This window comes from Vipera ursinii (assembly GCF_947247035.1).
Source record: "Vipera ursinii genome assembly, chromosome: 10".
Lineage (NCBI taxonomy): Eukaryota > Metazoa > Chordata > Lepidosauria > Squamata > Viperidae > Vipera > Vipera ursinii.
In genome coordinates this window covers 5404999-5421651 of record NC_139520.1, presented here as the reverse complement: position 1 = coordinate 5421651, position 16653 = coordinate 5404999, and the positions used below count along the sequence as shown (strand labels likewise).

At 41.7% G+C, this 16653-nt stretch overlaps 1 protein-coding gene across 3 annotated transcripts in view; it reads left to right on the top strand.

The window, feature by feature from the left end:
• The first annotated feature begins 340 nt into the window (after positions 1 to 340).
• RSPRY1 (ring finger and SPRY domain containing 1) overlaps positions 341 to 16653 on the top strand; it is a 38885-nt gene continuing 22572 nt past the window's right edge. The window contains exons 1-3 of one of the 3 annotated variants that reach the window (XM_083370903.1): positions 341 to 618; positions 9845 to 10338; positions 14068 to 14120. In XM_083370903.1, the coding sequence (XP_083227029.1) occupies positions 9992 to 10338; positions 14068 to 14120 (400 nt within the window). In that variant the 5' untranslated portion in view covers positions 341 to 618; positions 9845 to 9991. Of the gene's footprint in view, positions 864 to 9844; positions 10339 to 14067; positions 14121 to 16653 lie in introns of all 3 variants that reach the window. The other 2 variants (XM_083370904.1, XM_083370905.1) reach the window with 2 other exon arrangements.

Sequence of the window (16653 nt, the reverse complement as noted above, 5' to 3'; positions counted from 1 at the left end):
CCGGCCGGCCAATAAGGAAAAAACAAAAGGATTGGTGACAGGTGGGCGGGGTTACGCCCCGCCAGCCCTCAAAGCCACAGAAAAGGTTGCCTCTTCCTCCTCCCCCCAGAATCCGTCAATCAAATGAAAGGGAGAAGCGATTGGCTCAGCCTCACTCTAGTTTGGAGTGGGCGGGCCTGAGGAACGGGGCTCAGAGAGAGAGAGAGAGAGAAAGAGAGAGAGAGAGAGGGAAGAAAGGGGCGCGGCTCGGTTGCTCGGAGATGCGGCGCGGACGAGTGGGCGGGGCCGCCGGGCGCGCGCTCCCTGGCTCGCTCGTGCGCAGGCGCGCGCTGAAGGCGGGTGAGCCGGGCCTTTCCGCCTGGCCGCTGCTGAGGAGAAGCGATGGCGCGAAGAAGCGGGAGCACTGCCGCCGCCGCCGCCGCTTCGGTCGGGCCGCTGGCTTGAGGCCCTGAGGCGAAGCCGGGCTCCATCGCCATCCCTGGACGCCGGGCCGCGCCCGCCAGGAGCCCCGCCGAGCGGTTGGCGGAGGGGGCGAGGAGGAAAGCGCCGTCGCGTAAAGAAGGGAGGACCCCGCCTGAGGCGTCTTCGTCTGGGCAGCCCTCGGAGCCCTCCGGGGAGGTGAGGAAGCGCGCCCGGCTGACTCCTGGAGGGAGGTATTTCTCCCCCCCCCCGCCCCGTTCACACGTTCGCGCAGACCCGCGTCGCCGCACACTTCATTGTTCCGCCAGCCTCCTTGTAGGCAGCCTGGCCGCGCTTGCACACCCTTTCCCGGAGGGTCGTGTTGACGCTCCTGGTCTGCGCAGGGGAGGACTCTCTCTGCAGGCTCGCTCCCGACACGGCGTTTCCACTCACACGTGCAAAAGGTGTGTCTCTGTGTGTGTGTGTGTGGACGCGTTTGCCCGACCTCTGCCGTGTCCAGAAATGCGGGCGGGGCGAATGGCCCGTTTGCGTGTAGGGTGCAGTGGGGAGGAGGAGGAGGAGGTACTTAATCCGTGGATTTGAACCCATGCCGGCAGCTGGGGATGCGGATGCATTTGCAGGGGCAACAATCCGGATGGATCCGAAGTGTTTTATTTATTAGCTGCCCCAACCCAGTAGAAAGGGACCAGTTGGTGCATGCACTGCTTTGTGTTCCAGTTCTCTCTCTCTCCAGCTTTCTGGCTGTTGGGTTTGCACTGCTTTATAGCGCTTCATTGGTAGCAATTGCCCTGAGTGATTCCAAGGTGGGTAGCTATGTCAATAATTTAAATAAAATCATACATATTCATGTAATGCAGATTATAAACAAGGAAGGTGGGGGGGGAAGGGAAATGGCATTTTTCTCAAAACATCCATTCACATGTAAGACTGGGGTCCGGTACTCTGGTTTACCAAAATAAATAATATCCCTGGTAGGATTTTAAAGCGCACTATACTGGCTTAAATTTTATTAGGGTGATGTATCTTTTTCTCTCTGTTATCTTTGGGAATCGGTTCCGGGCATCTTTCCTTTTTTACAATAGTCTTTTCTCTTTATTGATTTGTTCTGCTTTGCCTCCTATTACTGTGGGTGCCTGTCTGTAGGCATGACTTAAGTCTTCAGCGAATGCCATTTCCTCCTCACTTCAGCTATATTCCCCTTCTCTAGAACAACCTCCTTGCCTTGCCTTGCCTTAATGGTCTTTTGTCCTCTCAGAAGTGGAACTAAAACGAAAGTACAACAGAGGCAATACAGGTAGTCCGCAGCATATGACTGGTCACTTAGTGACTCTTAGAAGTTACCACAGATCCCAAGAAGGATTCAGAATTGGGGTGTGCGCGCACGCGTGTCCTCCAGTCACATGGCTGCATTTGGGGTGCTCAGCAACCAGCTCGCATTTACAACCATTTGCAATGCCACAAGATCACATGACTGCAATTAATGCCATTTTTGCTGAAAGCAAAAATGGCATAAAGCTAACAAAAATTGCCGTTTTTGTTAGCTTTTAGTTGCTGGCAAAGACCCCTCCATAGCAAAAAAAATGAGTTGACTTAGAAGTGGTGGCATTCGCCTGACAACCGCCACAAGAAAGACAGTAAAATTGGGCACAGTCACATAATGGCCCGCTTTACGACCAAAATTGTGGATTCAGTTATGGTTGTAAGTGGAGGACTACCTGTATGTGATTCTCTTGGTCTGTATTCAGTGTACGATGTATTGACAGACAAAAGCATAATGGTTCAGCATGAAGCCCTTGACTAAGGTGCTTATGAACCTGTACCCAGTACAACATTGAATGTCGACCCATCCTGATCTTGGGAAGGAAGAAGTTCATTTCTGTGAGTCAGAGGTTTGGAAACTAGGAAAAACTAAAACGGATGTGAAGAAAGGGACATTGTACTGAAAGGAGAGCCAGAGGAAAAGAAAGTTTCACTGGAGGTAAACATCTGTTGGGAAGAACTGTGAATGTTAATGCCCCCCAAAAATGGACAGAAGTGGAATGGTTGACTTTGCTCAATATTTTATTTTTATCACAAACTGGAGTTTCTCGGAGATTGACAACTGTTTCCTCTTTCTTCTTGACCAGTAATGCACAGATCACATGTGCTGCTGATAAGTGAGGAAAGAGAGGTTATTAAAAGCCCAAAGTACAAACTCAGTGAAATAGCTGCCTCTGTGTACTTCAGTGATTAGCTTTGTGTTTTTCTAGAATTGTAGGTGCCTCAGGATATAGATAATTCTGATTCTCTTCACGTTACTTTCAAAGCAGTAAAATAATCCATCTCTTTTGGGAGAGATTGTCCGTTGCTTCTTTTCTTGAGTTCCTGCCCTGGATTTGCTGTTCAAAATGGAGGGGACAGTGCCACATAATGTTAAATTTCATATTCCAAATCTTTTATTGAGTTACTTTACACAGCATTCCTTCCAGAGTCTTCTTTGAGGGCTATGTTGGTGTTAATGGTTGGCGCAAGCAATGGGTGAGGACATTTTTTCTTTATAGATACCTCTCTTTTTTGTCTTTTTTAAATATATATAATCTCCTCCCACCCCCAAGTAGTATGCTAAAGGGAAAGGAAAGATCTTACCAAAATTATCACTTGCATAAGAGTTTTAAAGAAATTGTGTACTTTCTGTCTAATCCTTCTAAAAGTTGTATCTTTACTTCCTGTATAATGTTTTCCTTTCTCCTCTGACTCTCTTGCCCTGGTTTTTTGGGGATCTCAAGGGGTACGTGGCTCTTTGGACCCTAAGTCAACAAGTCAAGATGGAACTGTTAGTGCAGACAGGTCAAACACAAGGCCCGAGGGCCGGATCTGGCCCGCGAAGTGGGTTCATGCGGCCCGCGAAGCCATCCTGGAAACAGTGAGGGAATGGCCCCCACTGCCTTGGCCCTGGCCCAGAGACCCTCCTTCTGCCAGAGACCCTCAGATCTGTCCCACTCCTGCCCAGGCCCCCAAAGGCACCCTTGATGTGAACAATGGAGAGCTGGCCACGCCCACCCAGTAGGCCACACGCATTCCAGTCACGCCCACCCAGTAGGCCGCGCCCACCCTGGCCATACTCACCCGGCCCCCTGAAGGCAACCGCAATGCTCATGCGGCCCTCAATGAAATTGAGTTTGACACCCCTGTGTTAGTGCATCCTTAGAGGAGCTGTGTGTTTCCCTGGCTCCCAAGACAATAAGCATTTGAGTTAAAACACCAACAACATGCCCTTGTTTTACTTGGAACACTTCTTTGGCTTCAGATATGAAATGCTGCACATTCCTAGATAGCTGCTTTACTTAAGGCTAGCAGAAGTGCCCTTCAAGGTTTTCTTGCAGTTTTGCACTTATCAGCTGGGCAGAAAAAAGTAAAATAACCTGCATATAAAATGGTTGTTTTTGCATAGTTACAGGTCTTCTCGTGTCTGCAGAAAAATGGACAATAAATTAAAAGGATTTTTTTAAACATTGAAACTATTAATAAAAAGGGGAGGTTACTGGGTAGTTAATCTCTGAATAGAAGTTGTAACACTTATTTTGAAGTCATACCACTTCCAGTACCTGAACTCTTGAAATAGCCTGTTTTGAAATCAGAATATTTTGACCATTAAATGTTTTGCATGCCTCTATGTGAGATAGTTTTTTCTTCAGATTTTTTTTCACTTTCCTCACACAGAATTGGTTCACCCTATTTGCTTATTGCTTAGCCATTACAGATTTAATAAGGCAGAGTTGACTAGGATCTCACAATATTTAACAGAATTAAACAGAATAACAAAGTTGGAAGGGATTTTGGAGGTCTTCTAGTCCAACCCCCTGCTCAAGCAGGAAGCCCTATACCATTTCAGACAAATGGTTGTCCAGACCTTTCTTAAAAACCTCCAGTGTTGGAGCACCCGCAACTTGTTCCACTGCTTAATTGTTCTCACTGTCAGGAAATTTCTCCTTAGTTTAGGTTGCCTCTCGCCTTGATATGTTTCCATCCATTGTTACTTATCCTTTCTTCAAATGCTTTGGAGAAATAGATTAACCCCCTCTTCTTTGTGCCAGCCCCTTTGATATTGGAATTCTGCTGTCATGTCACTCCTAGTCCTTTTCCTTAAACTAGACATATCCAATTCCTGCCACTATTCTTCGCGTGTTCATCTCCAGTTCCCTATTAACTGTGCTAAACACAAACCAAAGAATTTACTTTATGATTTAGTATGATTTAAACTAAGTTATTAGAATTAAATTTTTGGGTTTAGGGTTGGCTAGCCCTGTGTCCTAAAATAAAGGATTGGGAAGGCAAAGAAAAAAGTGATAATAGTTACCGGTAAGTACATATACAAGATCCAAACACAAGGCTCCATGCAAAGCTCTATTTCGGTTTGAAACTGCAGATACCTCCCGTAATTCTCATGTGGATTATTACTTTTCTGTGTTCTAATAGCAAACTCACTAGCCCTATATCTAGTAAAAATAATGAAACACAGCTATCCAGTAGATTCCTGGTTACCTTACAGATGAGGGTGAACATTGTAGATTCAAACACAAAAATACCTCATCCGTGCTGATTTTCCTCCATACTGGTGAATAAAGAGCTTGGGCTATGAAGTTGAGCGATTGGGAACTGGAAGCAATTTACTGATCCCTGTTTTCCAATTGGACCTTTGTTTTTCCCCAGATGGTACTGCTTGCTACTTTGAGAAAAGTGAAACGTTATAAGCAGTCTTGCTGCACGGAGAACTAAAACTATCTTCTGCCCTTCAAGTTGGGTGTTCGGGGCTTTATTTTCAGTTGAATGTGATGTAAGGTTTGCTGCTCAGTACACTGAGACACAGTTTACCTGTCTGAGAATTTGTTTATGGCATTCCAAACATTCTTTCCACACATTTTGTCATAAGAAACTGGGCAGAGAATGGAGAATAGTTTTAAATACTCAGTGACAACATGGAAACAATTGTGGAATTCTCCTGGATTGCTCTTTGGTGATAAAAATTAATTGAGCTGCTTTTTTGGGATTAGAAGAAAACTATCTCAGAATTCCCAGACTATTAGCTAAATTGCTAAATTGAAAAGCATTAGAAGCTCTTGACAACCCATTCCAAATGCTACCAAGAAAAATGCATGGATGCTCTCATCAAGAGCTGAAGTTATAGAAAAGAAAGAGACGTGATGTTGAGAAAATCTATAAAGTATGGACTCAGATGAATAATCTTATAAGTCTCCAATTAATATTTTCTTATTTTTGACTTATTTTTGTGTAAGGCATGGTTGCTGTTCCATGTATACATATCTGATTAAAGTTAATGTCTGTGGTTTAGTATATTTGCTAGACTTGTACTGAAAAAAATGCTAGGACTTTCCAGTAGTAATTGAAAGAAATAAAATGGTTACAGTCCTACAGCTTTTTTCAATAGGATCAGGATGGCTGAGTGGCCTTGGTTCAGCATGTAAAATCTTACAAAATTTATAGTGTATATTTTTTATTTTTTACATTTATGTATCACCCACGTCCCTCAAAGAGTGACTCTTTGTATATACAATTTCATAGCCTATGGAGCTGCGTAGTTTTTAATTACTAGAAGAAAAGGGGTGGGAATGCATCATTTTATCGTAGTCAGCATCGTATGATTAACTATGAGCCACGTAGTTCTGTGGCTGTTGCATACAACTGTTCAACAGAGCAAAATGTGTCTTAAAAAACAAGGGTTCAAGAGGAAAAAAAACAACAAAACATTTTATGGGAGAATATAGGCTTTTGTTTGGAGCAATTTTATGGGTAAAATTCATATCCATATTCTGATGCGGAATACGTTATCATTCGAAAGACTGATTCCTGGTCCTTGCAGCTGTCTGCAGGTGTTGCATTACAGGAGACTAACCATAAGCCGTTTGTTTGGCTTCCTATGTGGTGTGAACACAGCCAGTTGTGACCTGTTCAATAAACTATGGTTAAGCAAACATTGCATGTTTGATAACAGTTGAATACATTTTACTGACTTTAGTTGTGGTTCAAATATGCCTTGAAAACCAGTCACACAGATGCTTAAAAATAGTACAGTTGTAGCTCATAAAATCCTTTTCCCCAATTTATCTTCAGAAAATGCCATATGCTCCTTATTATGCCCTTTATCATGATGGAAACTGGAGTGGATGTGAATATATTAAATTGTGTGTTTTGTTTTAATGGTTCTTTGAAAGTGTTGGGTTGCTGTACAGTACAGTATTCTCTTATAAACCTTGCTGTCAGAATGCTTGATGTAGCCTGCTCATGAATATCTCACTATTTCAAGTTGGATTAGGACCAAGCCATTAGTAGAAATGAGTGTGTTGATATATTTAGTTTGCACTTTGAGAAACTTCAAGCTTTGATTGTAGATGGCCTAATGGCCAGTAAGATGTGAACACTTAATTATTTATACGTACTTATTAATGTCCACCATTAATGGCCTGTCAACCTGAAAAGCAGCTTTGAGGTTAATGCCAAATGTCCTTCGAACTTTGGGCTGTAGTATTCTGGAAGTTAAAACAAGTTTATGATTAAAATAGAGATTCTGGAATGTTTTGTAACAACCAGTGAATTTAACAAAAACAATAAGGGCAAACTTGTGGTAAGAAAATGTGTTTTTAAAAAAAGAAATTTACTGAACATGAACTTACGAAACAAATGTAATGTTAGAATATAAAGAAAATCTTGATGTGGTGAGATAAGGCTTGTCTTCAGTAATTCATCATATTGGAAGTTCTCACATATATGGATGTTTTGCAAGAGAGACAATAAAGTGTTTTTTTTTTTACTTTCTGGAATCACAACAAAGTTGCTAAATAGCGTTTATGGGTTAGCTATCTGAAAGCTATGACTTTTCATATATTGGCAATCAGTAAAGAAATTGAAATAAGCTTGGTGGTTGAAATATTCAAATTGGTTTCTTGGAATAATTATTTTAGAGCAAGGATTTTTTTCTACACTAATATGGTTATGGTGTAAAAATCTTAGAATCTCTGAAATAGCGGTTCTTTTATTACATGTTATAGAAACAAGTGGACTGGTACCATTTCTATCACTTTTCAGTCATTTGGATTTCTTATGCAAGAGTCCTCATCAGCTTTGAAAATATATTTTGCGATTTAAAGCAGTTTTTAAGAGGAAATACGTACTGTGTGACTACATTGTTCAACAAATTAAATAAGCAAACATTGCATAAATAATGGCAGTTGCATGCTTATGTTCATTAAGCTAGCTCATAGGAACTATGGTGTGCAGTTTTTATTCTGATAGAGAACAGTACTAGAAATCAAAAGATCTTGAAACATACTGACAATTTTGTGTCTTGTGTCACTCAAAAAATAGAAATTTTGCTCCAAGAATTTATGTCTGATGCAATTGGTTGGCAAATGTTGCTAAAAATACATTTGGCAAGTAAGATATAACAGCTGAAAGCAACTTGGTAGTTTAAAATCCTTGTGGTTCTTTGCAAGTCTCATTTCATAATTCTTTAGTGCTGCCAACCACTATTGATGAATGTGGAGTCCTTGGTGCTCTTTGAGGTTGGTGGTTTGCTTACAGACAATTTGTTACCAGACTAGGTAATATCTTCAGTATAATAAAGTATTTGTAGCTGAGGGTTGAAACTAGCAACTGATGATGTTACCTAGTTTGGGTAATGAAATGTCCTCAAGAAAACAACCAAGCTCAGAGAATACCTTCAGTGCTAGAAAACGTTACCTATTCTGATGCTGCAAACAGACCACCAATCTCTGAGAGCACCAAGGACTCCACAGTTCAACTCTGAGCTTCTGTTGATACCGTTGTTGAATATACATGTATGGTGATTATCTCTACGAAGTCTTACGAAGTCTGTGGCCCACTGATTTTGGTTCTGTAAGCAGCAGCATACTGTTGGTATTGCACACATACTTCATTGGCGCACTCATAAAATTCAAAAGCCCTGACTACTATAAGTGTATTTCCAGGATAAGAAGTTTACCTAAGATGCATCTTGGTAAGTCTGTCCCAACCTTTGAATGGTAATAAAAGAACAGAGCTGGGAAAGAAAATGTTGTGGTCCATCAGCTTCTGGCAGCAGACTGGTTTGGCTTAACCTTTATATAAATATACAGTATGTAGCTGCTTAGGTCTGTTTAATACATACACTGTCATAAGAGAGATGAAAACAGATATTAAGGAACAATTTGTAGAAGAAATGCAATAGTGGAAAGAGTATAGCTATAAAAACTGTAGCATGATTATGGTTGTGTTAATTTGTTCATGGGACACTTTTTACTTCATCCGCTGTATTTATGCTGTTTGTGTATTGTTCTATGTTTTTGCATAGTCTTCAATTGTTCATAGTCACCCAAAGACATAAATTTGAATCAAGTGGCAATATAAATTGTATAAGTAGAGTAGCATTTTAACTACCACAAGATTTTGTGTTGTGGTTTTTTTTTGCAGTTTTTATAAAACTGCAGTTTCAAGAAGGAGTACCTTGGGAAACAGAAGAGAAAAAAGTTGTCTTTTGTTAGCATAGAGACCTCATTATCTTGGAAGATTCCAAGAATTCTACTTAAATCTATTTAAAATTATGACTTTGCTACTTGTGATTTACAAGTGAATTGTTTGACATAAAGTTTTGTTGTGCTACCTGTTACATTTGCATTGTCTCATTTGGTAGACAGTCCATCTAACAGGTTGTCTTATATTGGGAAGACTTGGGATGATTGACGGATGTGTTCCTCTCTAGTCTAGAAGACAGAGTTGACTGAAGGATTTTCTAAGATCATTGGCTTCCAAACTACTTTTCCCAGATATAGATAAATAGAAGACTGCGGGTGCTTCTTTTGCATCGTTTTTAAGAAGTATGCACAGCCGCCCCCGCCCCACCCAAATTGTCATGGGTAAAGAAACTCCAGGCTATGTGGCTTCAGTTGCTCTTCCTATTATCTGTTGAACTGCCTGGTGCTCCCTGTCTTTTCTTGGAACCAATCAATCTATTCTTGATGGGCAGCAAATGAGACAAAGGCTGGAAATTTACTTCTCGCAAAGAACACGAAGTTTTCTATTACGGGGAGAGATTGTACAGAGCCAAAAAATAAATTGTGGCCTACTATAGCTTATTGTCCTTGATGTAGCCCTGAATAACAAAGTGTCTGAACCTAGAATAGATAATAAGAAATGGAATGTGGGTGACTTTAGCAAATTTTGGGATAAGCAGGCAAGGTTTGCAGTTGGGACGGATTCCAAAGTTTCTATTTTCTGCTAAAGGTAACTGGTGAGTTTAAGGCCCAATGACATGCCACTCTCAAAAATATGTGGTTTGAATATAGAGGTGTGGGGGATTTTTTTTCTCCATTATAATTTAAATCCAGATTGATTTGGGTGTGCTTTTTTTCTTTCTTTCTTTCTTTCTTTGCAGGCCTGTTTCGGATAACCAATGAGTATCACCAGTGATGATGTCAGAAAGTAAACCAACCGTTTCCTGCCCGCTCCAGTTTTTACAAACTTGTATGATGCAAAGGCTACAATTCAACATCCCAAAAACATTGATTTTAAAACTGTCTAGATGATTGTTGTTGCTTTGGTTGTGCTCTATGCAAGCAGAAACCTTTTCCGAGGTTTACAGCTGACCTTTGAACAGCATATTCTGTGTTTGCTACAAACCTTGGGAGTTAGCAGCATGGGCAATTCCTGTGTTTGCCGAGAAGACAGTGGTGCAGAAGAGAATGCAGAATCCAGGAACCACCAGGCAGAGAACAGCAGAATGCCTGTACCTGAAGCAAGGAGCCATCAGAGAGACCCAGTACGGCCCCCCCGGCGGGGGCGGGGGCCGCATGAACCCAGAAGGAAAAAACACAATGTCGATGTGTTAGTGCTTGACACACTGGCAGTAATTCGGACCTTAGTAGACAAGTAAGTGTCTGGAGAGCAATGAGGCAGTGCATGAACCTGAGTGCGGCAGATTCCTCAGTTGCTATCTGGAGCCATCAGAGGGCTTAAGCTCTAGACTTAACGGGGATAAAAACGGGTGTGTTTGTGGCTTCCTTAAGGCACATTTTTCAGGATGCTGAATCATTAGATGATAACATTGGAAAGTACCTATTAAGAAGGTAGTTTCGGAGAGAGACTCTTAATTGAACCCTGTCTCTGGGAGCAGATTTGTAATTTCTGCTAACTTTTCAAGAAAGATTGAATGAATTAGATCAGGGGCTCCCAACCGGGGGTGCAGGACGATATTCCAGGGGGGTCCAAAAACTTGGCTTTTCAAAATTATACTGTATATGCATAATTCATTGCCGTTATTTCAAATTTTTGTAAGGGGTGCGAGAATATATCAGAAACGTCCTAGTATGGAAAAGGTTTGGGAACCACTGCATTAGATACTAAATCAGCCCCTTTTGGTCACGCTGCTTGGAGAGTTTGGGAGTTTGTATTTTGTATTTGGTATTTATTGCCCTGTACACCGCCCTGAGTCCTTCGGGAGAAGGGCGGTATACAAAATAAATTAAATAAATAAATAAATAAACTAGTACAGTGGTGTAGTGAAGCTATTTATGTTTCTTTTGGTTCAGCCTTAGTTTTAATACAATCTAGCTCTGCTTTAATAACCCTAGTTCTACTTTATAGCCTTTCATCAGTCGAGGGTGACATAATCAAATTAAGAATAAGTACAATATAAAAGTTGTTAGTAAGCATTAATCACAAGCATACGTTGTAGTGAAAGAGGCTAAAGCTGGTTCCACGGTCTTTGAAAACGGACACATTCTTGAAAGAATGTGTGTTACTAATGCTTGTAAATACACTTGGGAGCATTGCATAAGCCACATTTTCAGGATGTAGATAGTGAATCACTAGATGAAAGTAATTGGAAAATGTCTGCTTAGAAGACAATTTTGGGACTGTCTTTATCTGACTCCTGTCTCTGGAATTTGAGATCATTGCATTTTATTGCCAAAAAAGGTATAGCTTTCTATGTATCCAGTCACCGAAAGTCAAGCTTAACAAAGAAAACTTTACTTTTTTAACCACAGAGGTGCAGAGCCAGCAAGCTGCGTCCCTCTACAGCACCTCTATTGCGCTGGCTTCTAGATGATGTAATAGATGTGTTACAAAAAGAGGAAGTGATAGAAAAGGAAGAGTGCAAAGCAATTTGGGGGGTTAAAAGAAGACTAGATAAATTCATGGAGGATTGGTTTCTGAGTGTCTCTTAACATGATACATGCTATCACTAAGGTTAGAATCATACACCCCAAATACTAGAAATTTAGAAAAAGGAGCAAAATATGGCTGTTGTTTCCATGAAATGTTGTTAGCATTGGATTGGTCGCTGTAGGAAAAATACTAGATAAGTAGTTGTTAAGATGTTGGATCAGATCCAGCTTCAAGTCTACCCCCAGCTGTTGAAGCTCACTGGTTTACTAATCAGTGTCCGTCCAACTCATCGTTTCCTTGTTATGGTGAAGGTAGAAGGAGTACTGTGCAGATTGCTTGAGATGCTGGAAGAATGAAAGAGGCCATTTTATACAAAGAATCGGAACATCTGTCACTTATTACAGTTAGCCTTTGGGTTACAGCCACTTGTTCAGGTATCACTTGAAGTTACAACAATGCTGAACTGAGGGATAAATTATGACCAGTCCTCAAAGCTTCAGCCTTTACTGCAACCCCACAATTGTGCGATCATGATTGGGACGCTTGGCAACCAGCGTGTTGCAATTCAGAGAATTGCAGCATTCCCCTGATCACGTAATCAACGTTCCCCACCTTCCTTGCTGACTTCCCACAAACGGGAGTCAATGGGGAAGCAAGAAGGTTGCAAGTTGCCCCCCCCGCCCCACTTCCGGCTTTTTCTCCCAAGCATGGCTTGCTAGGGAATGCTGGGAATTGGAGTCTACAAGTCTTAAAGTTTGCCAAGGTTGGACACCCCTATTCTGGGATGTCTTTGCTGCTGTCAAAAGCTCTCATAATTCTTTAGACCAGTGATGGCAAACCTTTTAGAGACTGAGTGCCCAAACTGCAACCCAAAGCCCACTTATGTATTGCCAGGTGCTGGGTGGGCATGGCCAGTTGGGTTGGCGTGGCCCATTGGGTTGGCGTGGCCCATTGGGTGGGCGTGGCCACGGTGGTAACAGACTGGGTGGGACTAAAAAGTTCAATCAATCAATTCCAACTTTGCGAGATCTTTTTTTCTTTCCGTGAGAAGTTGAAATTGATTGATTGAACTTTTTTTTTTTTTTTTTGCACATGGTGGCGGAGGCCTAAAGCGAAAAGGTTTTATAAAACCCAGCTGAAGGCCTAGGACTGGGGCGATGGGGCGCGTGCCCGCAGAGAGGCCTCTGCGTGCCACCTGTGACACGGGTGCCCTAGGTTTGCCACCACGGCTTTAGATGATCATTCTTTATCAGCCATTCAATAACTCTTGTGTCTTTTCTGGCGAGGAACGAAGCAACATTTGTTCCCTGCGCTTGTTTGGAAGGCATGGGATATTGTAACTTCACTGGAGCAAAGATGATTGTGCTGGCTCTTACTAGTATAAGGATGTAAAACAGCCAGGCAATCGTCCATATTCTCCTTTGAGTTCTATAATTAAAGACAGGCAGAATATCCGTGTCATACCAGACATTTGCTTGCATTGAATTTCGCTGGGGCTCTTTATGAAGTCCCTTCATTGGCTAATTACTTCTGCTCCTATTTCCAAGGGTCCTTTGTTTAGAAAAAAAGGGACTCATTTTTCACAAAACTGTACTAAACCATTTTTTTTAACATCCTTGGATAAACAGCTGAAATAGTTATTCTGGTCTCTGCCAGCAGTAGCTTGAACGGCAATTTATTTTACTTGGCTCCAGCTATCCTTCCATGGAATCCAGTGTCCAGAAGGTTGCCCCATTTTATCCCCCAAATAATCTAATCAGGTTAGCTGTGTTAAAGACTCACAGTTCAACTGTGTTGTCTGTCTGATATCCTGCACTTATGTGTTATTTGTAAGCTAGAAGTAAAAGTCCTCCATTGTAGGAGAGAGACTAGCAGAATTGTTGCAAGGATAAAAGGCAAGATTTACGTGCTAGTTTAAGCTCCTTGAAGAAAGGATGATAAAAGAATTTGTTGGATAATTGAACAGAATAGAATGTGACCATTCTACAGATTAGATAGAGAACTTTGTCATGAGTTGGGATTATAGATAGCCTTCTACTTACAACCATTCATTTAGTGACTGTTCAAAGTTACACTGGCACTGAAAAAGTGACATAATTTTCACATTTATGACCACTGCAGCATCCCTGTGGTCATGTGATCAAAATTTGGATGCTTGGCTTTTACTAGGATGTATTTATGGTGGTAGCAATGTCCGGGGATCACGTGATCACTTTTTACAACTTTCTGTCAATGTCAGTGGGGAAACCAGATTCACTTAACAACCATGTTACTAACTTAACAACAACTGCAGTGATTCTCTTAACATTTGTGGTAAGAATGGTTGTAAAATGGGGCAAAATTCACTTAACAACTGTCTTGCTTAGCAATGGAAATTTGGGGCTGAATTGTGGTCATATGTTGAGGACTTTTTTATTCAACGTGGACAGGCAGAAACCTACCAACCTGGTAATAATTAACAAGGTTTTTACTTTTTTCTTTTTCTTTTAGTGATCAGGAACCTCCTTATTCGATGATGACCTTGCATGAAATGGCAGAAACAGGTATTTCCTTTCCATTGGGTGGCACTTCAGTTGTTCTTTGTTGAAATAAACTTTTCACTCTGGAAAAAAAGTACAAAGCTGCAGAGTGTGTTTATTAAGTGAGGCTGAGCAACTATTTAAATGATACTTCTGCCTGACAGCATGCTTGGTAAAGTAAAGTAACTATTTCTTTGATAAGTGTACCTGTTTAATCTGGCTAAATTTATGAATTATGCTGTTGGAAAAATCAGCCGGCCAGGTGACTTATTTTGTTTCTACTGTGATCGAGTAAATGATATTAGAATCACCAAAAGAGTAGCTACATACTTTTCATCGAAATGGAAAAGATCGTTGTAATTAAAAACCAAGAAGGTTTGTGGGAGCAGTACGCCAGTGTGTACTGATACCTCTAGATTTTCCTTAAGTATTTGAGTGCTTGGCGCAGTTAAAAAAAATGTCTAAATAATCCTATTCTGAGGCTTTGGTAGCATATCTCATGGGAAATAGTGTTACATACCTACACAATCCCACGCCGTGATACAGGTAGTCCTTGACTTAGCAACCACAGTTGAGCCTCTTCTTGTGATCATAAATTGTGACAACATAAAGCCCAATTTTGTGACCAGCCCAATTTTATGACCATTTTTGCAGTGGTTGTTAAATGAATGCCATAGTCATTAAGTGAACCCATTGCTATGGGGTGATTTTGCCAAAAACTGGAAGTGCTGTTTTTGGGAAAAGTAGTAAGGGTCATGTGACCCCAGGGCACTGCAAATGGCTGTAAATGCAGGCCATTTGGCAAGTGCCCCAAATCTCTGTGTGTGTATTGGGGGGAGGGGGGGCTTCAGAACTAGGTCATCCATTGGAACTTCAGTCACTAAGCGACTGTAATACTTCCTGTATTGCATGTAACCATTCTAAATTTTAAGATGTCCTTATTGTGTTGAAAACAAAAAAAAGCAGTTTAAATCAGGCTAATCTTCACTACGTCTTGATCCGCATTGTGCTTTGCAAAATCTCTTTTATCATTATTTTCTTCCCTTTTTCTCCTAGCAAGGAACGAGACAGGGCCAAATTAAAACACTATCCTTGACTAAAGTGATCGCAGCAATTCTTACAGCCTATGAGATTTCAAAGTTCTCTTTTATGACCAGCAATTCATTATGGCTCAGGGTTCTGTATATATCAGGGGTGTCAAACTCAATTTCATTGAGGGCCGCATCAGCATTGTGGTTGCCCTCAAGGAGCCGGGTGGGTATGGCCAGGGTGGGCGTGGCCTACTGGGTGGACGTGGCCAAAGTGCGAATGGCCTACTGGGTGGGCATGGCCAGCTCTACATCGTTCGCATCAAGGGTGCCTATGAGGGTCTGGGCAGGAGTGGGACAAATCTGAGGGTCTCTGGGCCAGGGCCAAGGCAGTGGGGGCCGTTCCCTCACTGTTTCCAGGATGGCTTTACGGGCCACATGAAACCAATTCACGGGCTGGATCTGGCCCCCGGGCCTTGTGTTTGACATGTCTGATATATATTATGGGAAACATGATTGGCTGCCTCCGATTTGCTGAGAAAGATAGTCTAACTGGGTATCACTATAGGGTGCACCCTCCCCCCCCATCCCCATCATTTCTACCTCCAACTTAGGTGAAGCAATGTATTTTTTATCTTTGACTCCCATTAAAACATCAGACAGAATTTGGGGCTTTCAAAATGAGATTGGGGAGTGAATGTGCTTGAATTTTGTCTCTTGCATAGGCTGCGATCCCCTCAGCTTTCTTTGGACAATTCACTCTCTCAGCCCAATTTTCCATAATGGGATTATTGTTGTGGGTAAAAAGCAAGAAGAGAGAGAAAGCACAATAAAAGTCTCCTTGAGCCCCTGAACAGGTAGTCCTCGACTTATAACAGTTCATTTAGTGACTGTTCAAAGTTACAATGGCTTATGACCATTTTTCACAGTTACAACCTTCGTAGCATCCCCATAACCACGTGATCAAAATTCGGATGCTTGGCAACGGGTTCGTGCGTGTGACCATTCCTGTGTCCCAAGATCACGTGGTCACCTACTGCAGCCTTTTGACAAGCAAAGTCAATGGGGAAGCCAGATTCACTTAACAACCGAGTTACTAACTTATCAACCGCAGTGACTCACTTAACAACTATGGCTAGAAAAGTTGTAAAAATAGGACAAAACTCATTGAACAAATATCTCACTTAACAGCAGAATGTTTGGGCTCAATTGTGGTCGTAAGTTGAGGGCTACCTGTAAATCTAACAGATAAGGTGGCTTCAGCAGAAAATGGAGATATACTTTCCCATCCCACACACAGGAACGAGAGCAAAATCTGACCCTACAGGAATTGTAGAAACTCACTAATAAGTCTTGCATGTAATAAAATGCATTGTCTTCAGTGGAGAATATTTTGTTCCACAACTGATTGTGTGTGTATCACCTGTGGAAGGTGTCAAGTTCTGTCTGCAGCAAATGTTTGCCAAAAACATCTTGGGTTCCACAATCTTGTGTAGTGGTATTTTGTACAAGGGAAAATTTGCCCTGGT